The 16,954-nt window shown below is 36.5% G+C and overlaps 1 protein-coding gene across 1 annotated transcript in view; it reads right to left on the reverse strand.

Annotated features, from left to right (window-relative positions):
• The window catches only part of KCNH5 (potassium voltage-gated channel subfamily H member 5), a 348,314-nt gene that overhangs the window by 305,744 nt on the left and 25,616 nt on the right, over positions 1-16,954 (reverse strand). Inside the window, exons 2-3 of the mRNA XM_043472246.1 lie at positions 12,421-12,544; positions 1,461-1,567 (exon numbers count right to left, since the gene is read on the reverse strand). Coding sequence (XP_043328181.1) covers positions 1,461-1,567; positions 12,421-12,544 — 231 coding nt within the window. The remainder of the gene's footprint in view (positions 1-1,460; positions 1,568-12,420; positions 12,545-16,954) is intronic.

The following is a 16,954-nucleotide window of genomic DNA, read 5'->3' on the forward strand; positions in this document are numbered from 1 at the left end:
ACAAAATATCAGTATGTGTTTGGATCTAGTGAAAAAGCCCAGAAAGCACCTAGAAACTGGCTTTTCTCTTATAGAAGACAGAGCTGATTATTCAGAATGGATTGTTCTCTAGTTGACAAGCCAATAGACATTTGGATATGATGTCAAAGAGAAATATATTTTCAGTCTTGATTCTATAATGAAAAATAAGATGACAGAACATTCCTTATGTAAAACCACTGAAACTAATTCTTCCATTGCCAATAGCACCTGGTAATGGGAACTTCACTACTAATGTGAAGCAATGCCTATGGTTGTCGTTATCCCTATGATGGCCTATTAATAAAAAGAAAACCTAAATATTCAACAGAGAACAAATGTTTAAGGTACAATGGAGAGGATAAACTATGCTTCACAAAACCCAACCAGCACTAAACTTGATACAAGCATTTCCTGTTGAAGCTAGAATGCTTCCTGAACTGGGGAAGAATTTAGTAACCATCAATTTTCACTAAAGATAATAATTGGCTTTGCTATCGTTTAACCATTAACACTAAATAAGCTGACTCATCTTATGCAGTGACTGCTCTTTAGAAGAAAAAAAAAAGGGGGCCCATTTGGAAATGCAGCAAAAAAGAAATAAAGTAAGTGACTATTCATAAAAAACAAATTAGAAAGGAGACTTGGTTGATGAGTGTATTAGTTGGTTTTTTGTTTGTTGTTTGTTTCCTCCAAACTCTATTGGAGAGTCTCATCAAACTCATTCATAATTACCTAAGACCCATATCATGACGTATTATGTGATTATATAATGGACAACTGACCACTCATACCTCCCATCATTAGACAACAGCACATACAATCAATACAAAGTTACCAGATGTGAATGGTACTTTCCGAAAGTAACAACTATTCTCACCAGTCTTCCCACAAAGCAGCCTGGTCTAGCAAACAACCATATTGGTAAAGATTCACCTCAGGTAGATACCATACACTCACATGTCATCTATGTATATGTTGAAAGATAACATACTCACTGATAACAATCCACTTTCCCTTTAACCATAAGAAGAAATGAACGAATTTCTCAGTGATTTTTTTTTTCTTTTTTCTTTTTCATTTATTTTTATTAGTTGGAGGCTAATTACTTTACAATATTGTAGTGGTTTTTCTCAGTCATCTTTAGCTGTTGTCACATAACTATAGGATCTTTACCATGGGTATTAGTCACAAAACAACCTGCCGTCTGACACACAAAAGAAATCACATTCAAAATGCATAATCTTTTTCTTTCATTCCTCAAAAGGTTGTTTTTCATAAGCATTATTTATTAATTTTACTATCTAATTTTTACAAATACCTCCTGCCAAGAGAAGCAATAAATCTTTTATATTCTCTCTACACTATAGCTTAGCTACCACTTACCAATATATAATATTAATAAGGAGTTGACACATCTTATTGATGACTTAGATACCTACTGTTTTTCTTGTACAAAAGAACTTCAAAGCAATTTGACTCGTAGTTGTCAAAAGTCTGCCTGACTTTCTCAATGGTTTTTTTGTCAGTCAATTCTCCATACATAAAACTGGAAGAAAAAAATAAAAAAACACCAAACAATCCATTTCAGTTTGGGGTTGCTTTTCAAATGCTACACAAAATCATACACTTGTCTTTTTTAAATTAAGTATTCAAAGTTAGTTACAAAATAATTGCTTCCACAAAATGAACTAAAATATTTAAACCATGTTTTAATCATGACTATTAAACTCTTGCTAGAAGCTAGCTTTTTAAGTGATTTTGAACATATAGTGAGAAAGAGTAAGAGAGAAAACAGTCCTTACTTTACACAAGTCCAGTATGCATCAATTTTAGTTACTTAAACATTCCTGTTGTTAAATAATACCAGTTTCCCAACAACACAGTTCAAATTTTGGTTTTCATAGTATACTAACTATGATCGATACCATAAAGTATAAACTTTGCTGCTATATCATCAGTCTACAAGTCACGAATAAATAACAGGTACACATAACAATCAGTGATCAATTTCACTACTTGCTTTAAAGCCTGTCAGAATTACAGTGCACCCACCACTCAGCTCATGCATAGACAGCAAAGTGTGCAGTTGTATTGCTTCCTTGTCTCAGTGGTACACTCATGGGCCATTTTACAAAAATGGAGAAATAAAAGCAGGAATTCACCATCAAAGATTAAAGCCCACCAAAGAAATGTAAAGTGATCATGGTGGAGGTGAAATTCAAATTAAACATAAAAGAAGTTATTTCTTCTGAAAGAATGGTGGGATGTTGACACTGCTGTACTTGAAAGACTTGAAATATGCAGCCAGAGGAACCTAGTGAGGACAAACCTATCAACATAAATCAGGAAAAGGACTGTTGTAAAAAAGACTAACATTTCCAAGGGGACGTAATACCATTACAAAAAAAAAAAAAAAAAAACCCTTCACATTAAAGGAGTACTAGGAAGTAATTCATAGTACTGAAAGTAAAAGGATAGTACTGAAAGTTGAAGAGGATTCAAACTTAAAAGAAGTACACTGTTTGCTAAGAGGTAGAAAAAATGCTCTCTTCATATCATAAAATATATTACAAGAATGCAAGAATTGTTCAAATGACTTATGATAGGTTTTTGCAAAGAAATGAAACACTTTAATCTCAATGTTTCTAATGTTATAGATCACTAAGTAATGTACTAAATAAATATTAGTGTTATTACTGTTTTCATTTCCCTGCACTTAAAACCAACAGGAAGAGATTTTATTTATTTAATGCTTTGACCAACATTGTTAAAGGTCATGGAACAATCATACTTTTTCATTGAGTATTAAGATCACACTACATGCTTTCAGCTTATATGGATTTTTCACATTCCTATACTACAATGAAATGTGAAGATTCAGTATTATACGCATTACTGAATTGGCATTCTCGTTACTTATGAGGATTTTTTTGAAATACATACAAGTAGACCTAACGGAAGGAAAATAAAGAAGAGAAATTGAAGGAAACATACACTATTACTGTGGCTAGAGGAGCATAAAAACAGAGATCAAAGAGTAAACTTCCACATCTCACAAACATTTCCTAACATTTGAAATTATCTGTTTTTTTAAGAGAACTTCACCAAAAGTCTGCAAATTAAACAGAACTCAGTCAAAGGAGTACAAGACTCTAAAACTATTCTTGATGCTTTTGCAATCATAAGCTGTGCATATGGTTTCAAATACCTAGTTCTACTAGTTGCTATGATTGTCCATGTCATTTCTTCCACCAGGAAAAATATGTGTGACTTGACAGTTTTTGAAACCTCAAGTATATGTTTGTCATTGTTTTTCTTAGAATTTTCAAGAAATTAACTTATTAGCCAGCAGTAAATCCAAGTGGGGTGGGACCCGAAGCCTATACAGCTCTAGAGGCCCTCTTTAAGGAGCAGAATATTAAATTTATAAAACAAAATTAAGTACAGAGCCTTGAAAGCCATACACTCACGGAAAGGCATAAAGGTTAAGGTCTTTTATCTTCATAGGAAATCTTCTCCTGAATATCTCAATCTAGGAAGTTTACAACATGAAAAGCATAGTTCGTTAGCAAAACCCAGCAAAACTAGCAGGATTCAACAATGATACCATATCACAGCTAAAAATTACAGAGTAACGACCCATCTTATGGTAACACCAACCTGAGCAACTAAAATTCTAGAAACTAAAAAAGTACTGATAGATGAAGCTGAAAGTGTTAGTAGCTCAGTTGTGCCTGACTTTTTGTGATGCCGTGGACTGTAGCCCACCAGGCTCCTCTGTCCATGGAATTCTCCAGGCTAGAATACTGGAGTGGGTAGCCATTCCCTTCTCCAGGGGATCTTCTGGACCCTGGGATCAAATCCTGCATTGCAGGCAGGTTCTTTACTGTCTGAGCCATTAGGAAAGGCCACTGATAGATGTGGCCAACCAAATGTTCTCCAATCTGTATCCTGAATTTTCAATTACTTTTATTTTTTATTAAAAAGGAATAGTTAATTGTCATTATAATATTAAATAAGCAAGAAAATCTTAGAATAGGATGACAGGTTCTAACTCCATAATCTTACAGCCAGACTAGCGCATGATGCTTCAGAGGGCAATGAAAAGCCACTGTTCTGTCAAAGCCTGACATGTGAGTTTTATGAAAATCTCCTGAGGGCGTCACAATTAAATTAGAATTTCTCAGTTAAAGTGAAGAAAGTCACCCTCCTTTCCTCCACCAAAACAAAACACTAGTTTAATACTGCTAATATTTTTTTACAGACAGGTAAACTTTTTATTGACTGATATTTTTAATCTAAAGATTCTACTAAAGAGAAAATATTAAAACACACAAAAACAAAAAGTATGATATCAGTAATTAAGCTACTAAATGCTTGTGGTCTTTAAGAAAAGAAAAAGCATTTACTCCTATTACTAAATGTCGGAGTCTATGATTCAATAAACCAAAACACAATATTCACAATTGGCCAACAAAAAAATACAAAAAAGAAATCAACTAAAATCTAACAAGGAACTAGAATAAAGTTGGTGAAAATTTAACTCTAATAGGATTAAAGATAAATTACAACTCAAAAAAATTAAAAGAAACCATCTTGGAAACTGATGTAACAGTAACACTTAAGAAGAAATACAAGTTTGATTCAGCTAAAATTCTAAAGAGGTGAAAACAGCAGTTTCTCAAATAAACTCTGAAAATTCTATAACCCATTCCTCTTTAGCTCTCCCAGTACTAAAATAGCCTGTTCTAAGAAAAATAGGGGCATTTTAAGAAAAAAATCCCAGATTATTATACTCTGAATAATTTTTCAAAAATAATATTTTATATCTTATATCTCATATTTTTATTTTAAGCTTATTAAACTATGTATTTCCAGTGACAGAACACATATTTTAAGCAGTAAAATGCAACAGTTAAATAGTAAAAGGTATTTCAAAATGACCCAAAAGAATGTCTGAAATGTATTATCCATTCTTCCAAGGCAAGTGTTCTAGAAAGTAATTCAAATTTTGAAAGTATTTCCAACCAGCACTGTCCAAACCAAAATGACTAAACCAGTGCTTCTGCATATACTATGGGTACTCTGGGTATGGCATATTTGCTTACTTGCTCAGTTTTCCTTATGTGTAAATGCTGAATTTCTTTACTGAGGTTTCCTGCAACATGACTCCAGATGACTGAAGCTCAATGCAGTCTTTGAATGGTTAATGGCATTTGAATGGAAACAAGATTTAGAAATGATAATCATCAGACTTTAGAAACCACATATCTATAAAATAACTTTATACAGCTTTTATGTATCTGATTGACTATCCTCCAGGAATATATAATGGGAATACTAAAAAACTATAGAACTTCAAATTACTCTATTGAATCACCAAACTCCCTTCAGTAATGATACATGACTTCCGCAACTGCACTGTTGTCTTATTGGACAGAAAATAAAATTAGGTGCACAGAGCAATCTATCCCTGCTATATTATGGAGCAGCCATGATATAACAGAAGACCACTGCACTTAGAGGACCACTTATAAACTGTATAATCCATGGCCAAGTTGTTTAACTTCTCTTAGTTTTTTCATCCATGAAAAGTGAAAATGTTAATTGCTCAGTCACGTCCAACTCTTTGTGACCCCATGGACTGTAGCCTACCAGACTCCTCTGTCCATGGAATTTGCCAGGCAAGAACACTGGAGTGGGTAGCCATTCCTTTCTCCAGGGGATCTTCCCCATCCAGGAATCAAACTGGGGTCTCCTTCCCTGCAAGCAGATTCTTTACCTTCTGAGCCACCAGAGATGATAATGTTAATATAACTCAGACAGTGAGAATTAAAAAGGATAATGTACATGAAGTTATAAACTATAATGTACTATACAATCACTGAATTATTACTGGAATGCTTCTCATGGGTGGGGTTAGAAGAGGGCCCTTCCAGCCCCAACCCTACTCCCCTGATCCTTTACAATTTGAGGGCAAGAGCTGGTTCATTCCTGCTACTGGGCAGAATCACTGTGTCTGAAAGAGATACACACATCATTTTGTGTGTCTTCTTTCTTCGTGAGCCCATGACATTGAGGTATAAATTCACCCACAGCCTGCTGCTGGATCCTTTGGCCACTTATCTTGCCATACAACTAACTCGAGGGAAGATCTGATCTTGGGAGTAAGGGAGATTTCCTGAAGGCTAGCTTGGGCCATACCCAGCTTGCCTGAGCATTTGACAGTGTATCTTTCATGTACATCCTACCCCGGAAACTTCTAGGGACCACTGGCTTTGCTTTATAGCAAGATTGACTTATTTTTGGATCCCCTGTTCTGCCATCATAATCTCACAAATGAGCCTCATTATGATACCAGAGAGGAAGGATGGCTACCATGCTGACAGACTTCCATGGGAGAAAGCAGAGTGCACATGGAGAAAACATATAAGCTAATCATAAATACTGCCTATCTACCCTAACCTGCTAACGGTCAACAATGTGAACTTACTGTATAGCTCAGGGAACTCTACTCAAGGCTCTGAGGTGACCTAAATGAGAAGGAAATCCACAAAAGAAGGGATATATGTATACATAAGGGCTTCCCTGGTAGCTCAGACGGTAAAGAATCCACTGCGATGCAGAGCTGATTCACTTCACTGTACAGTAGAAACTAACAGAATTGTAAAACAACTATACTCCAATAAAAATTAACTTCAAAGTATCTGCTAAGGGTTAACAATGTTCTTGGACTAAGCACATAAACATTCAGTCCCCACAAGTAAAGGATAATATTACATACAGGCTGTAGTTCACAGCCTAGCAAATGCTTCATCACAGAAACCACACAGAGTGACTTAAAAATATGTGGTCTCCACCTCAGAATCAGCCGCAAAAGTAAAATCATCATGAAAGTTAATCACAGGATGGGCTGAAATCTATAGTCAAAGGATCAAAAAGAAGCCTAAGAGCGAGTGAGGAGAAGGATTTAGAAATAAATAGGAACAACTTTCAAAATCTGAAAGAAGTAATTTCATAATAAATCAAAGCATTACATACTTTCTACAATGGATCATAAAAGGTTTCATAGCCCATTAATTTATATGAGCTTAAAAGGATTTAGATCATGTCATAAAAGGTAAATCCATGACATGCAATTAAGGGAAACCAGGACTAGAATCAGACATCTTTAATGTTCAGAGTGTGACATGATCACTGAGGCACTCTGCCCTCCAGTACTGTTCTCAGTGTGAAGCAGAGCCCTCAGCCAAATGGAAAGGACTGACTGACATCCATCATGTGGAATGTTCTCTTGTTCACTGAGGTAACCCTGTGTTAATAAAACTACTCGTGAAAACAAAGTGTCATTTAACATCTCTGCTTTATTGTCTAATCTGATAGCCTGGTTAAGGATTATTAATGTGTCTTCATGGGGGGAAAAAAATTGTATTCAAATGCATCTGTCTACTCCTATCCTCCCTACCTATATGATTGGTCTTCCCACCCTTCTATCTTAAAAAGTAAAAATAAATAAAAATAATTTTTAAAAAGCAGAACAGGTTTTTAAAAGGCTCAGATTAATCAAAAGTAGAATGCTAAAGTGGTTTTCACCTGAACTATGACAGTATGTCTCTAATGTCAGGGCTTTATAAGGGTCCTGAGATAAGATCAGACGTTTTTAAATGCCATTCCCCCAAAACCTACATACAATCTCTTTCCAACACACAATGTGTTTTATGTCCTTCAGTATAGAGCAACAGTTCAAAAGCTTGGAAACGCAATTATTAAATAATAAAATGAACATTTGAAATTCCTAGGAATCCAGAAATTTCATAAAAAATAGTTTTTGAAATTTTAGCTGAAATAAAAATGAGACAGTACATGCACACAGCAGATTTTTTAAATAGAAATTTAGCTGCTATTATAAAGTATAAGGATGTGAAAGTGAAGTCACTCAGTCATGTCTGAATCTTTGTGACCCCATGGACTATAGCCTACCAGGTTCCTCTGTCCATGGGATTTTCCAGGCAAGCGTACTGGAGTGGATTGCCACTTCCTTCTTCAGGAGATCTTCCTGACCCAGGGATTGAACCCGGGTCTCCCACATTGGAGGCAGACGCTTTACCGTCTGAGCCACCAGGGAAGTCTATAACCCTCCCTCATGGCAGATGAAAGTGGAAACAGAGGGCCATTCTGGACAGCAATCTGACAGCAGTTAATTTACAATTTCTGCATATATTCTACTGTACAGCAATCTTATTTCTGGGCATAGTGACAGACAACTTCTCACATGGGGCCACAAGAAGATGGCTATAAGGATGTTTACCTCCAAGTTGTTGGAGTAGCAAAGTGGCAGAAGTTGGAATTCAAGACTAGTAAAGTGGATGACGAAAATGAAGGCTATGAGAACACTATAAAATGGTCAGACATGATGACACAGATTATGATATAGCAACAAAAAAAAAATCTCAAGAACATAATGGTGAATGAAAAGAGCAAGAAATTGTATATTTTAATGCATGGTATAAATTAGGCAGGACTTAGAAACAAATGCATATAAGGCAACATCATTACAAGAATACACATATTTATTTTACAAATGGAATTGTTAGAAAGACATAAAATATATACACTAAAATGAATAACTATGGAAGATGAAGGAGGATGGAATGAAGGAGAAAAGAAATAAAAGAAGAAATAAAATGAAACAAATAAAATAGAGACTTTATCCAGAGTAATCACAATGATAATATTGGAACAAACTGAGGAATATATTTAACTTTTTACTCTATACACCTGGTCTAATGAGAGAAGGATTGGGAAAGACAAATACTCACTGATGTGTAGTTTCTTATTCTGTCTAAAATTTGTCATTATTAAAATCAGTGAAATTCTTTGATTTGTTTACAAGGCTACCCTCACTATGAAATTATTTGTGTCCATATTTAACTAGACTTCAGTGATTTCAGAACTATATAATAACATTTAATCTAAACCCTGCTGAGACCTAAGGGAGGGAAAATGGTCCATACAAACCTTAGCCTCCCAGAACTTAGAACACACACCTCAATGAGAGTGTTAGGCCAAGAGCTAATATCCACCCAGCAGATCAAAGGCACAAGAGACAATAGTGCTCAAAAGGGGAGTCTCTCAAAGAGGGGCCACCGTTTTTCATTGTTCCCACTTACCAATTTCACGCCTGGAATTGAAGGCTGAATGTGAGAATGACTTTAATAGAGAGAAAATGAGGATCACTGGAAGAGGATAAGTGGAAGAAGAGGATATTTGAACAGATAATTTCTTAAAGTTCACTAAGCATCAGAACCATCTGAGCTGCTGGTTAAAAGTACTGATTCCGGCTCCCACCTACCCACCTGGGGTGATCCTGATTCAATAGGCTTAAGGTGAGGTCTGAGAACCTATGTTTTGCTAAACCTCTCTAAGTGATTTCCATGAAGAGTCAGGTTTAGACTCCATATGAAATCCCTACCCTCCATGAAGATGTAGAATATATATATATTTGTACATGCATATAATGTTTTACAGTATAAATGGGTAGGAAAAAAGGAAAAAAAAAATAGGTAGAAAAAAATCAATCACTGTTTCCCTGGGCAAATCCCTTAACCTAACTCTACCTCAAGTTTTTTCTTCTGAAAAATAAAGAATATGGAATAGAAAATAATTCATATACCCTGCAGTTCTAAAATAACATGATTTTGGTACTTAGTTAAGTGGGAGCGGTAAAGAAAAATTAACTCAAGGAAAAAACATCCCATCTGGTCTTACTGAAATATTGTGAAAAGTTTTCAGTTCTAAATTGGTTCCTTATATAGAGCTTCCTTTTCTTTTTTATGATCTTTTTTGGTAATACTCTCTTTAAGCTCACAGATATAGAATATTTTAAAAGCATTGTTATAAATAATATAAATGCCAGATTCTGTTTTACATAAGTCAAACAAAATAGCAGTGGTACAACATACCAACATGACAAAAGTATGTGTGATTTATTCAAGATGAAAGAACTTTATCTTGATCTCTTTAAATGTTTAAAACCATGTCCTACTTGGTTGAGGGTTGTTGACACTATGTTCAAGACAGTTTCAGCAACTCAAAAAATGTTGATGATACCAGTGGGTCTCTGATATAGGCTACTCCAATGATCACTTTTCATTTTTGCCTTTTCATACAGTTCATGGGGTTCTCAAGGCAAGAATGCTCAAGTGGTTTGCCATTCCCTTCTCCAGTGGACCACATTTTGTCAGAACTGTCCACCATGACCCATCCGTCTTGGGTGGCCCTACATGGCATGGTTCATAGTTTCAAGTTAGACAAGACTGTGATCCACGTGATCAGTTTTGGTTAATTTTCTGTGATGGTGGTTTCATTCTGTCTGCCCTCTGATGAATGAGGATAAGAGGCTTGCGGAAGCTTCCTGATGGGAGGTACTGGCTGTGGGTAAACCTGGGTCTTGCTCTGGTGGGCTGGGCCATGCTCAGTAAATCTTTAATCCAATTTTCTGCTGATAGGCAGGGATGTGTTCCCTCCTTGTAGTTTGGTGTAAGGCCAAACTATGGTAGGGGTAATGGCAATAATGGGCTTCCCTGGTGGCTTAGCTGGTAAAGAATCTGCCTGCAATGCAGAAGACCTGGGTTCAATCCCTGGGTTGGGAAGATCCCCTGCAGAAGAGAAACGCTACCCACTCCAGTATTCTGGCCTGGAGAATTCCATGGACTGTATAGTCCATGGAGTCACAAAGAGTCGGACATGACTGAACAAATTTCACAATGGAGGAGATGGCAACCTCCTTCAAAAGGACCTATGCCATCAATCCACAGGCCCCAGGACTGTTGTATTCAGTGCCCCTGACCCTGCAGCATGCCACTGTCGACCCACACCTCTGCCAGACACTCCTGGGCACTCACAGGCACGTCTGGTTCAGTCTCTTGTAGGTCCTGGTGAGCACAAGGTTTTGTTTGTGCCCTCCATAAGTCTGTTTCTCCAGTCCTGTGGTGTTGGAGAAGACTCTTGAGAGTGCCTTGGACTGCAAGGAGATCAAACCAGTCAATCCTAAAAGAAATCAACCCTGAATATTCATTGAAAGGACTGATGCTGAAGCTCCAATACTTTGGCCATCTGATGCAAAGAGTTGACTCATTAGAAAAGACCCTGATGCTGGGAAAGATTGAAGGCACGAGGAGAAGGCGATGACAGAGGAAGAGATGGCTGAATGACATCACTGACTCAATGGACATGAGTTTGGGCAAGCTCCAGGAGATGGTGAGGGACAGGGAAGCCTGGCGTGTGGCAGTCCACAGGGTCGCAGAGAGTCAGACACGACTGAGCAACTGAACAACAACAACATTGATCACTTGGCACATAGAATAGTTCATGGCCCATAGAGGGTGATCAAAAAATATTTATTGAATGAATTAATACATTCACAGCTATGCAAAAATACTTCTCTTAGCAAAAGCTCTCACCAGTGCCTCTTAAACTATATATTTCTACTGACAATTTAATATCCTTAACATTCTAATATACGTTTTGCCATATAGGTTTTACATGAGTCAATAGGTTCTCAATTCCAATCTGGGGGAGAGGGTAATTGGAATTCCAATTCCAACTATCTATCCAGAGGCAGCATCAGATTTTGCAGGTTGAACATTGAGGGTTCTGTACCACATAACTGCCCTCCTGCTGACTTCAGGCATCAGTACAAGCCTAGGTGTTGGCTGTGCTTCTGATCCACCTATTCAGATTGGTTCCCATGATACCACCCTTAGACTTCAGCACCAGTTATAAATCAGAGGTTCCCAAGACCTCTTCCTTTGGTTTGAATAATTTGCTAGAGCAACTCACAGAGCTCAGAGAAACATTTCACTTACCAGACTTCTGGTTTATCATAAAAGGAAATAACTCAGGAACAGGCACATGGAACAGACGCAGAGGCAAGGTAGGGGACTTCCACGGCCTTCCCAGATATGCCACTCTTGGCTCTTCTACACGTTGTCCACACTGGAAGGTCTCTGAACCTGTCCTCTGAGTTTTTATGGAAGCTTCATTACACAGTCATAACTGATTGAATCATTGCCACTGGTACTGATTCAACCTCCAGCCCCTCTCCAGGAGACTGGGGAAAAGTTGCGCTTCTAATCACATGGTTGATTTCTCTGGCAGTCAACCCCATCCTTAGGTTATCTAAGGGCTTTCCAAAAGTCACCTAATTAACATATCACAAGAAAAGCCAAGAATTGAGGAGCTCTGTGCCAGGAACAGAGCTCTGTGCCAGGGTGGAAGACCAAATATGTATTTCTTATCACAAATCATGATATCACAGTGAGTCTAAATTTGTCTTTTAATCACCTTCAACATTTAGTTAAACTTTAGAAAACATTCCTGAGCTGTTGTTTTACCTACCTGCAAGTGCTACTTTTCTGCATGACGTCAGCTCGATGATACCCAGAGAGTTTGCAAAAACCGTCATTACTATAAACTACAGGCCAATCCACAATCTGGGCATTTCCCAGTAAGAAACTCGATTCTAAAGAAGAAAAAAGAAAAGGGAAGTTTTTGAGCTTCATTTAACAATGTACATCTTTCAAGTAATTAAAAAATACAAATTCATAAAAATAAATAAATGTAACTGTGGTTTTTATAGCATGAATAATAAAATATATCCTTGAAATTATTATTAGCATAGCATAACCAGCAAGTGAGATCTGCAACAAGTACGAGATTTGCATATGAACTAAAAATTCCATTGAAAAGAAGCTAGTTTACAATACTCTTGCATTCAAGTAAATACTATGCTATGAAAATAAAGTATGGTTAATATTAAATAAATGTTAATAACTATAACAATCACAGCTAAAAATAGTTTAATTTAAGACTAAGGCTACAGTCACTTCTTCACAAATTGAGAATATTAAACTTAAAAGCAGAGGCAACTTTGGATGACTCCTCCAAAAAGTGTATTAACATTAATTACATAATTTTAACATGATGGGACAAATTCTTTGTACATCAGTTTGATTTACAGAAGGGCTTCCCTGGAGGCTCAGTTGGGAAGGAATCTGCCTGCAATGTGGGAGAACAGAGTTCGATCCCTGGGTTGGGAAGATCCCCTGGAGAAGGGAATGGCTACCCACTCCAGTATTCTTGCCTGGAGAATCCCATCAACAGAGGAGCCTGGAGGGCTACAGTCGATGGGGTTGCAAAGAATCAGACATGACTGAATGACAAACCTTTCCTTTCCTTTCCTTTATTTCAGTTCAGTTCAGTTGCTCAGTCATGTCCAACTCTTTGCAACCCCATGGACTGCAGCACTCCAGGCCTCCCTGTCCATCGGCAGCTCCCGGAGCCTACCCAGACCCATGTCCATTGAGTTGATGATGCCATCCAACCATCTCATCCTCTGTCATCTCCTTCTCCTCCCGCCTTCAATCTTTCTCAGCTTCAGGGTCTTTTCCAAGGAGTCAGTTGTTCACATCAGGTGGCCAAAGTATTGGAGTTTTAGCTTCAGCATCAGTCCTTCCAATGAATATTCAGGACTGATTTCCTTGATTTACAGAAGTCTAACTTAAAATTTTTAAAGCCTCTTTTTAAAATAAAATTATTCAAAGACATTATTTTCAATCACATGCTACAAGGAGATCAAACCAGTCAATCCTAAAGGAAATCAGTCCTGAATATTCATTGGAAGGACTGATGCTGAAGCTGAAGCTCCAATACATTGGCCACTTGATGTGAACAACTGATTCATTAGAAAAGACCCTGATGCTGGGAAAGACTGAAAGCAGGAGAAAAGGAGACAACAGAGGATGAGATGGTTGGATGACATCACTGACTCGTTGGACATGAGTTTGAACAAGCTCTGGAAGTTTGGTGATAGACAGGGAAATCTGGCATTCTGCATTCCATGGGGACTCAAAGCGTCAGACACGACTGAGCAACTGAACTGATTGATATTTTCTGACCTCAAAGTAATTTAATCAGAAGTCATCTTTTAATTATCTAGAAAAAATCTAAAGCATTTGGATGTTTGGAGGTTATCCAATTCATTTCTAAACCACTGGGTCAAAGTAGAATTAAAAGAAATATAAAAGATATTTTTAACTGGATAATAAGTTTGTGGTATATATTTAAAGCAGTGCTTAGGGAGAAATTTCTCATTTTAAAAGTTTATTTTTAACAAAAAGTTTTAAATCAATGATCTAAACTTTTACATGGAAAAAAAACTAGAAAAATAATAGCTATTAAATTGAAATTAAATAGGAGAAAATAAATAAGCATTGGAATGTTGATGAGTGAAACAAAAAACATTCAAAGGAAAGTGAACTATTAAAGAAAGAATTACTGACCAATAGATGTCATGAATGTATTTGTAAAAATCCATAAGAAAATAATGGCAAATAGAATCTAGCAGTACATAAAAAGAAAATAGATCATAACCAAGTGGGGTTTATCTCATAAACATAATTTGATGTATCATTATAAAATCAATCAAGGTGATCCATCAACCAAATAAAAGAAAAAAGCCATATGATTATATTTCAATAGATGTAGAAAAAAGCATTTGACAAAATTCATACTTATTCATGATTAAAATATCTGAACAAACAGAATAAAATAAAACTTCCTTAAACTGATAGAGGAGACCTACTAAAAACTCCATAGTTAATATCATTTTTAAAGCTGAAACACTGAACATTTTTCCCTCAAAATTAGGAAAAAGTCAATGATATGTACTTAACATTTTATTGGATGTCCAACTAATGAAATAAAAAGGAAAAAAAAGAAAAAGAAAGAAACAGAAAAAATACCAAACATAAAAATGTTAAAAAGGTAAATGCAATTTTTTTCTATTTGCAGATGATATGACTGTTTACATAGAAAATCCTAAGGTATAGTCAAAAGAATATCTAAAATTATTAAGTGAATTTAGCAAGGTTACCAGATATAAAGTCACTATAAAAGTATATTTTATTTCCATTAACTAACATTAAATTGGAAAATGAAAAACAATTTTACTTAGAATGATATCAAAAAATATAAAGTACTTAGTAATAAATTTAACAAGATACATGCAAGACCTCTAGAGTGAAAACTAAAAAAGGCTGCTCTCAAATGACTTCAACAAATGGAGAGTTATGCCATGTGAAAGAACTGAAAGACTAGATATTTTAAGACTTCAATTCTCTTCAAATTAGTCTACAGATGTAAACAATTCCAACAAAATTACCAACAGGCTTTTTTGAAGTAACTGACAAAATAATTATAGAATGTGAAAATACAAATTACCAAAAATAACCCAAAATAAATTCTGAAAAAGAAGAACCAAGTTGTAGAACTATACAGTTAAGGTAATTAATATAGTATGAAATTGGAGTGAGGACAAATAGATCGATGAAACAGATTAAAGAGTTCAGAAATAGACACATATATGGTCGACTGATTTTTGGCAGATGCCAAGGCAATTTCATTAATAAAAACAACTTCAATGAACTATGCTGAAACAACTGGCTATCCACACAAGCAAAACTGAACCATGACCCCTACCTCATGCCACACACACAAAAGTAATTTAAAACAGGTCATAGACCCAAATACAAGAGTGAAAACTAAAAAGAAAACATAGGAGGAGATCTTTGCAATTCTGAGGAGACAGAAATTTCTAAGATTCTTTCACGGGGTGCGTGTGTGTCTGTGTGTGTGTGCATGTGCATACTCCATCACATCCAACTCTTCACAACTCACAACCCCATGGACTGTAGCCCACCAGGCTCCTCTGTCCATGGAATTTTCCAGGTAAGAATACTGGAGCAAGTTGCCATTTCCTACACTAGGGGATCTTCCCAATCCAGGGATCAAACCTGCGCCTCTTGAGTCTTCTGCATTGGCAAGCAGATTCTTTCCCACTTGCGCAACCTAGGAAGCTCAAGACTTTTATAGTAATAACCATAAAATAAAGTGTTGATAAATAAATTGTTGTTTTAGTGGCTAAGTGAAAGTGAAAGTGAAGTCACTCAGTCGTGCCCGACTCTTTGAGACCCCATGGACTGTAGCCTACCAGGCTCCTCCATCCATGGGATTTTCCAGGCAAGAGTATTAGAGTGGGTTGCCATTTCCTTCTCCAGGGGATCTTCCCAACTCAGGGATCGAACTTGGGTCTCCCTCATTGTAGACAGATGCTTTACCCTCTGAGCCACCATGGAAGTCCAGTGGCTAAGTCATGCCCAACCCTTTTGTGATCCCATGGACTGAAGCCCACCAGCCTCTTCTGTGCATGGGATTTCCCAAGCAAGAATACTGGAATGGGTTACCATTTTCTTCTCCAGAGTATCTCCCCAACCCAAGGGTTGAACCCACATCTCCTACATTGCAGGCAGATTCTTTACTGTTGAGCCACCAGAATAAATAAATTAGACATTATCAAAATTAAAATCAACTGCTCATTCAAGGATACTGTCAAGTAAATGAAAAGGAAATCCACAGACTGAGAGAAAATATTCACATGCTGATACCCAAGAAAGAAATTCTATCCAAAACAAGTCCCAGAAATCCTACCAGAGGGCAAATGACCCAACTGACAAAATGGGCAAATGACTTGAACAGACATTTCACAGGAGAAGATACACAATGGCCAATAAGCACAAAAATAAGATGTTCACCATCATCATGGGGGAATACACACTAAAAACACAATGATATATCTCTGCTCAACCACTAGAGTGGTTATAAAGGCTAATGATACAAAATGCTGACAAAAATGTGGAATAACTGAAATTCTTTATAAAATGCTAATGAGAATATAAAATTGTATGATCACTTTGGAAAACGGTTTCAAGTAAAGTTTAAATATTCAACTATGACCCAGAAATTTCACTACGAAGCATTTACTCAAGCGAAATGAAAATATTTGTTAACAAAAAGACTTGAAAATTGTTCACAT

The sequence above is a fragment of the Cervus canadensis genome, chromosome 6 (assembly GCF_019320065.1).
Source record: "Cervus canadensis isolate Bull #8, Minnesota chromosome 6, ASM1932006v1, whole genome shotgun sequence".
NCBI lineage: Eukaryota > Metazoa > Chordata > Mammalia > Artiodactyla > Cervidae > Cervus > Cervus canadensis.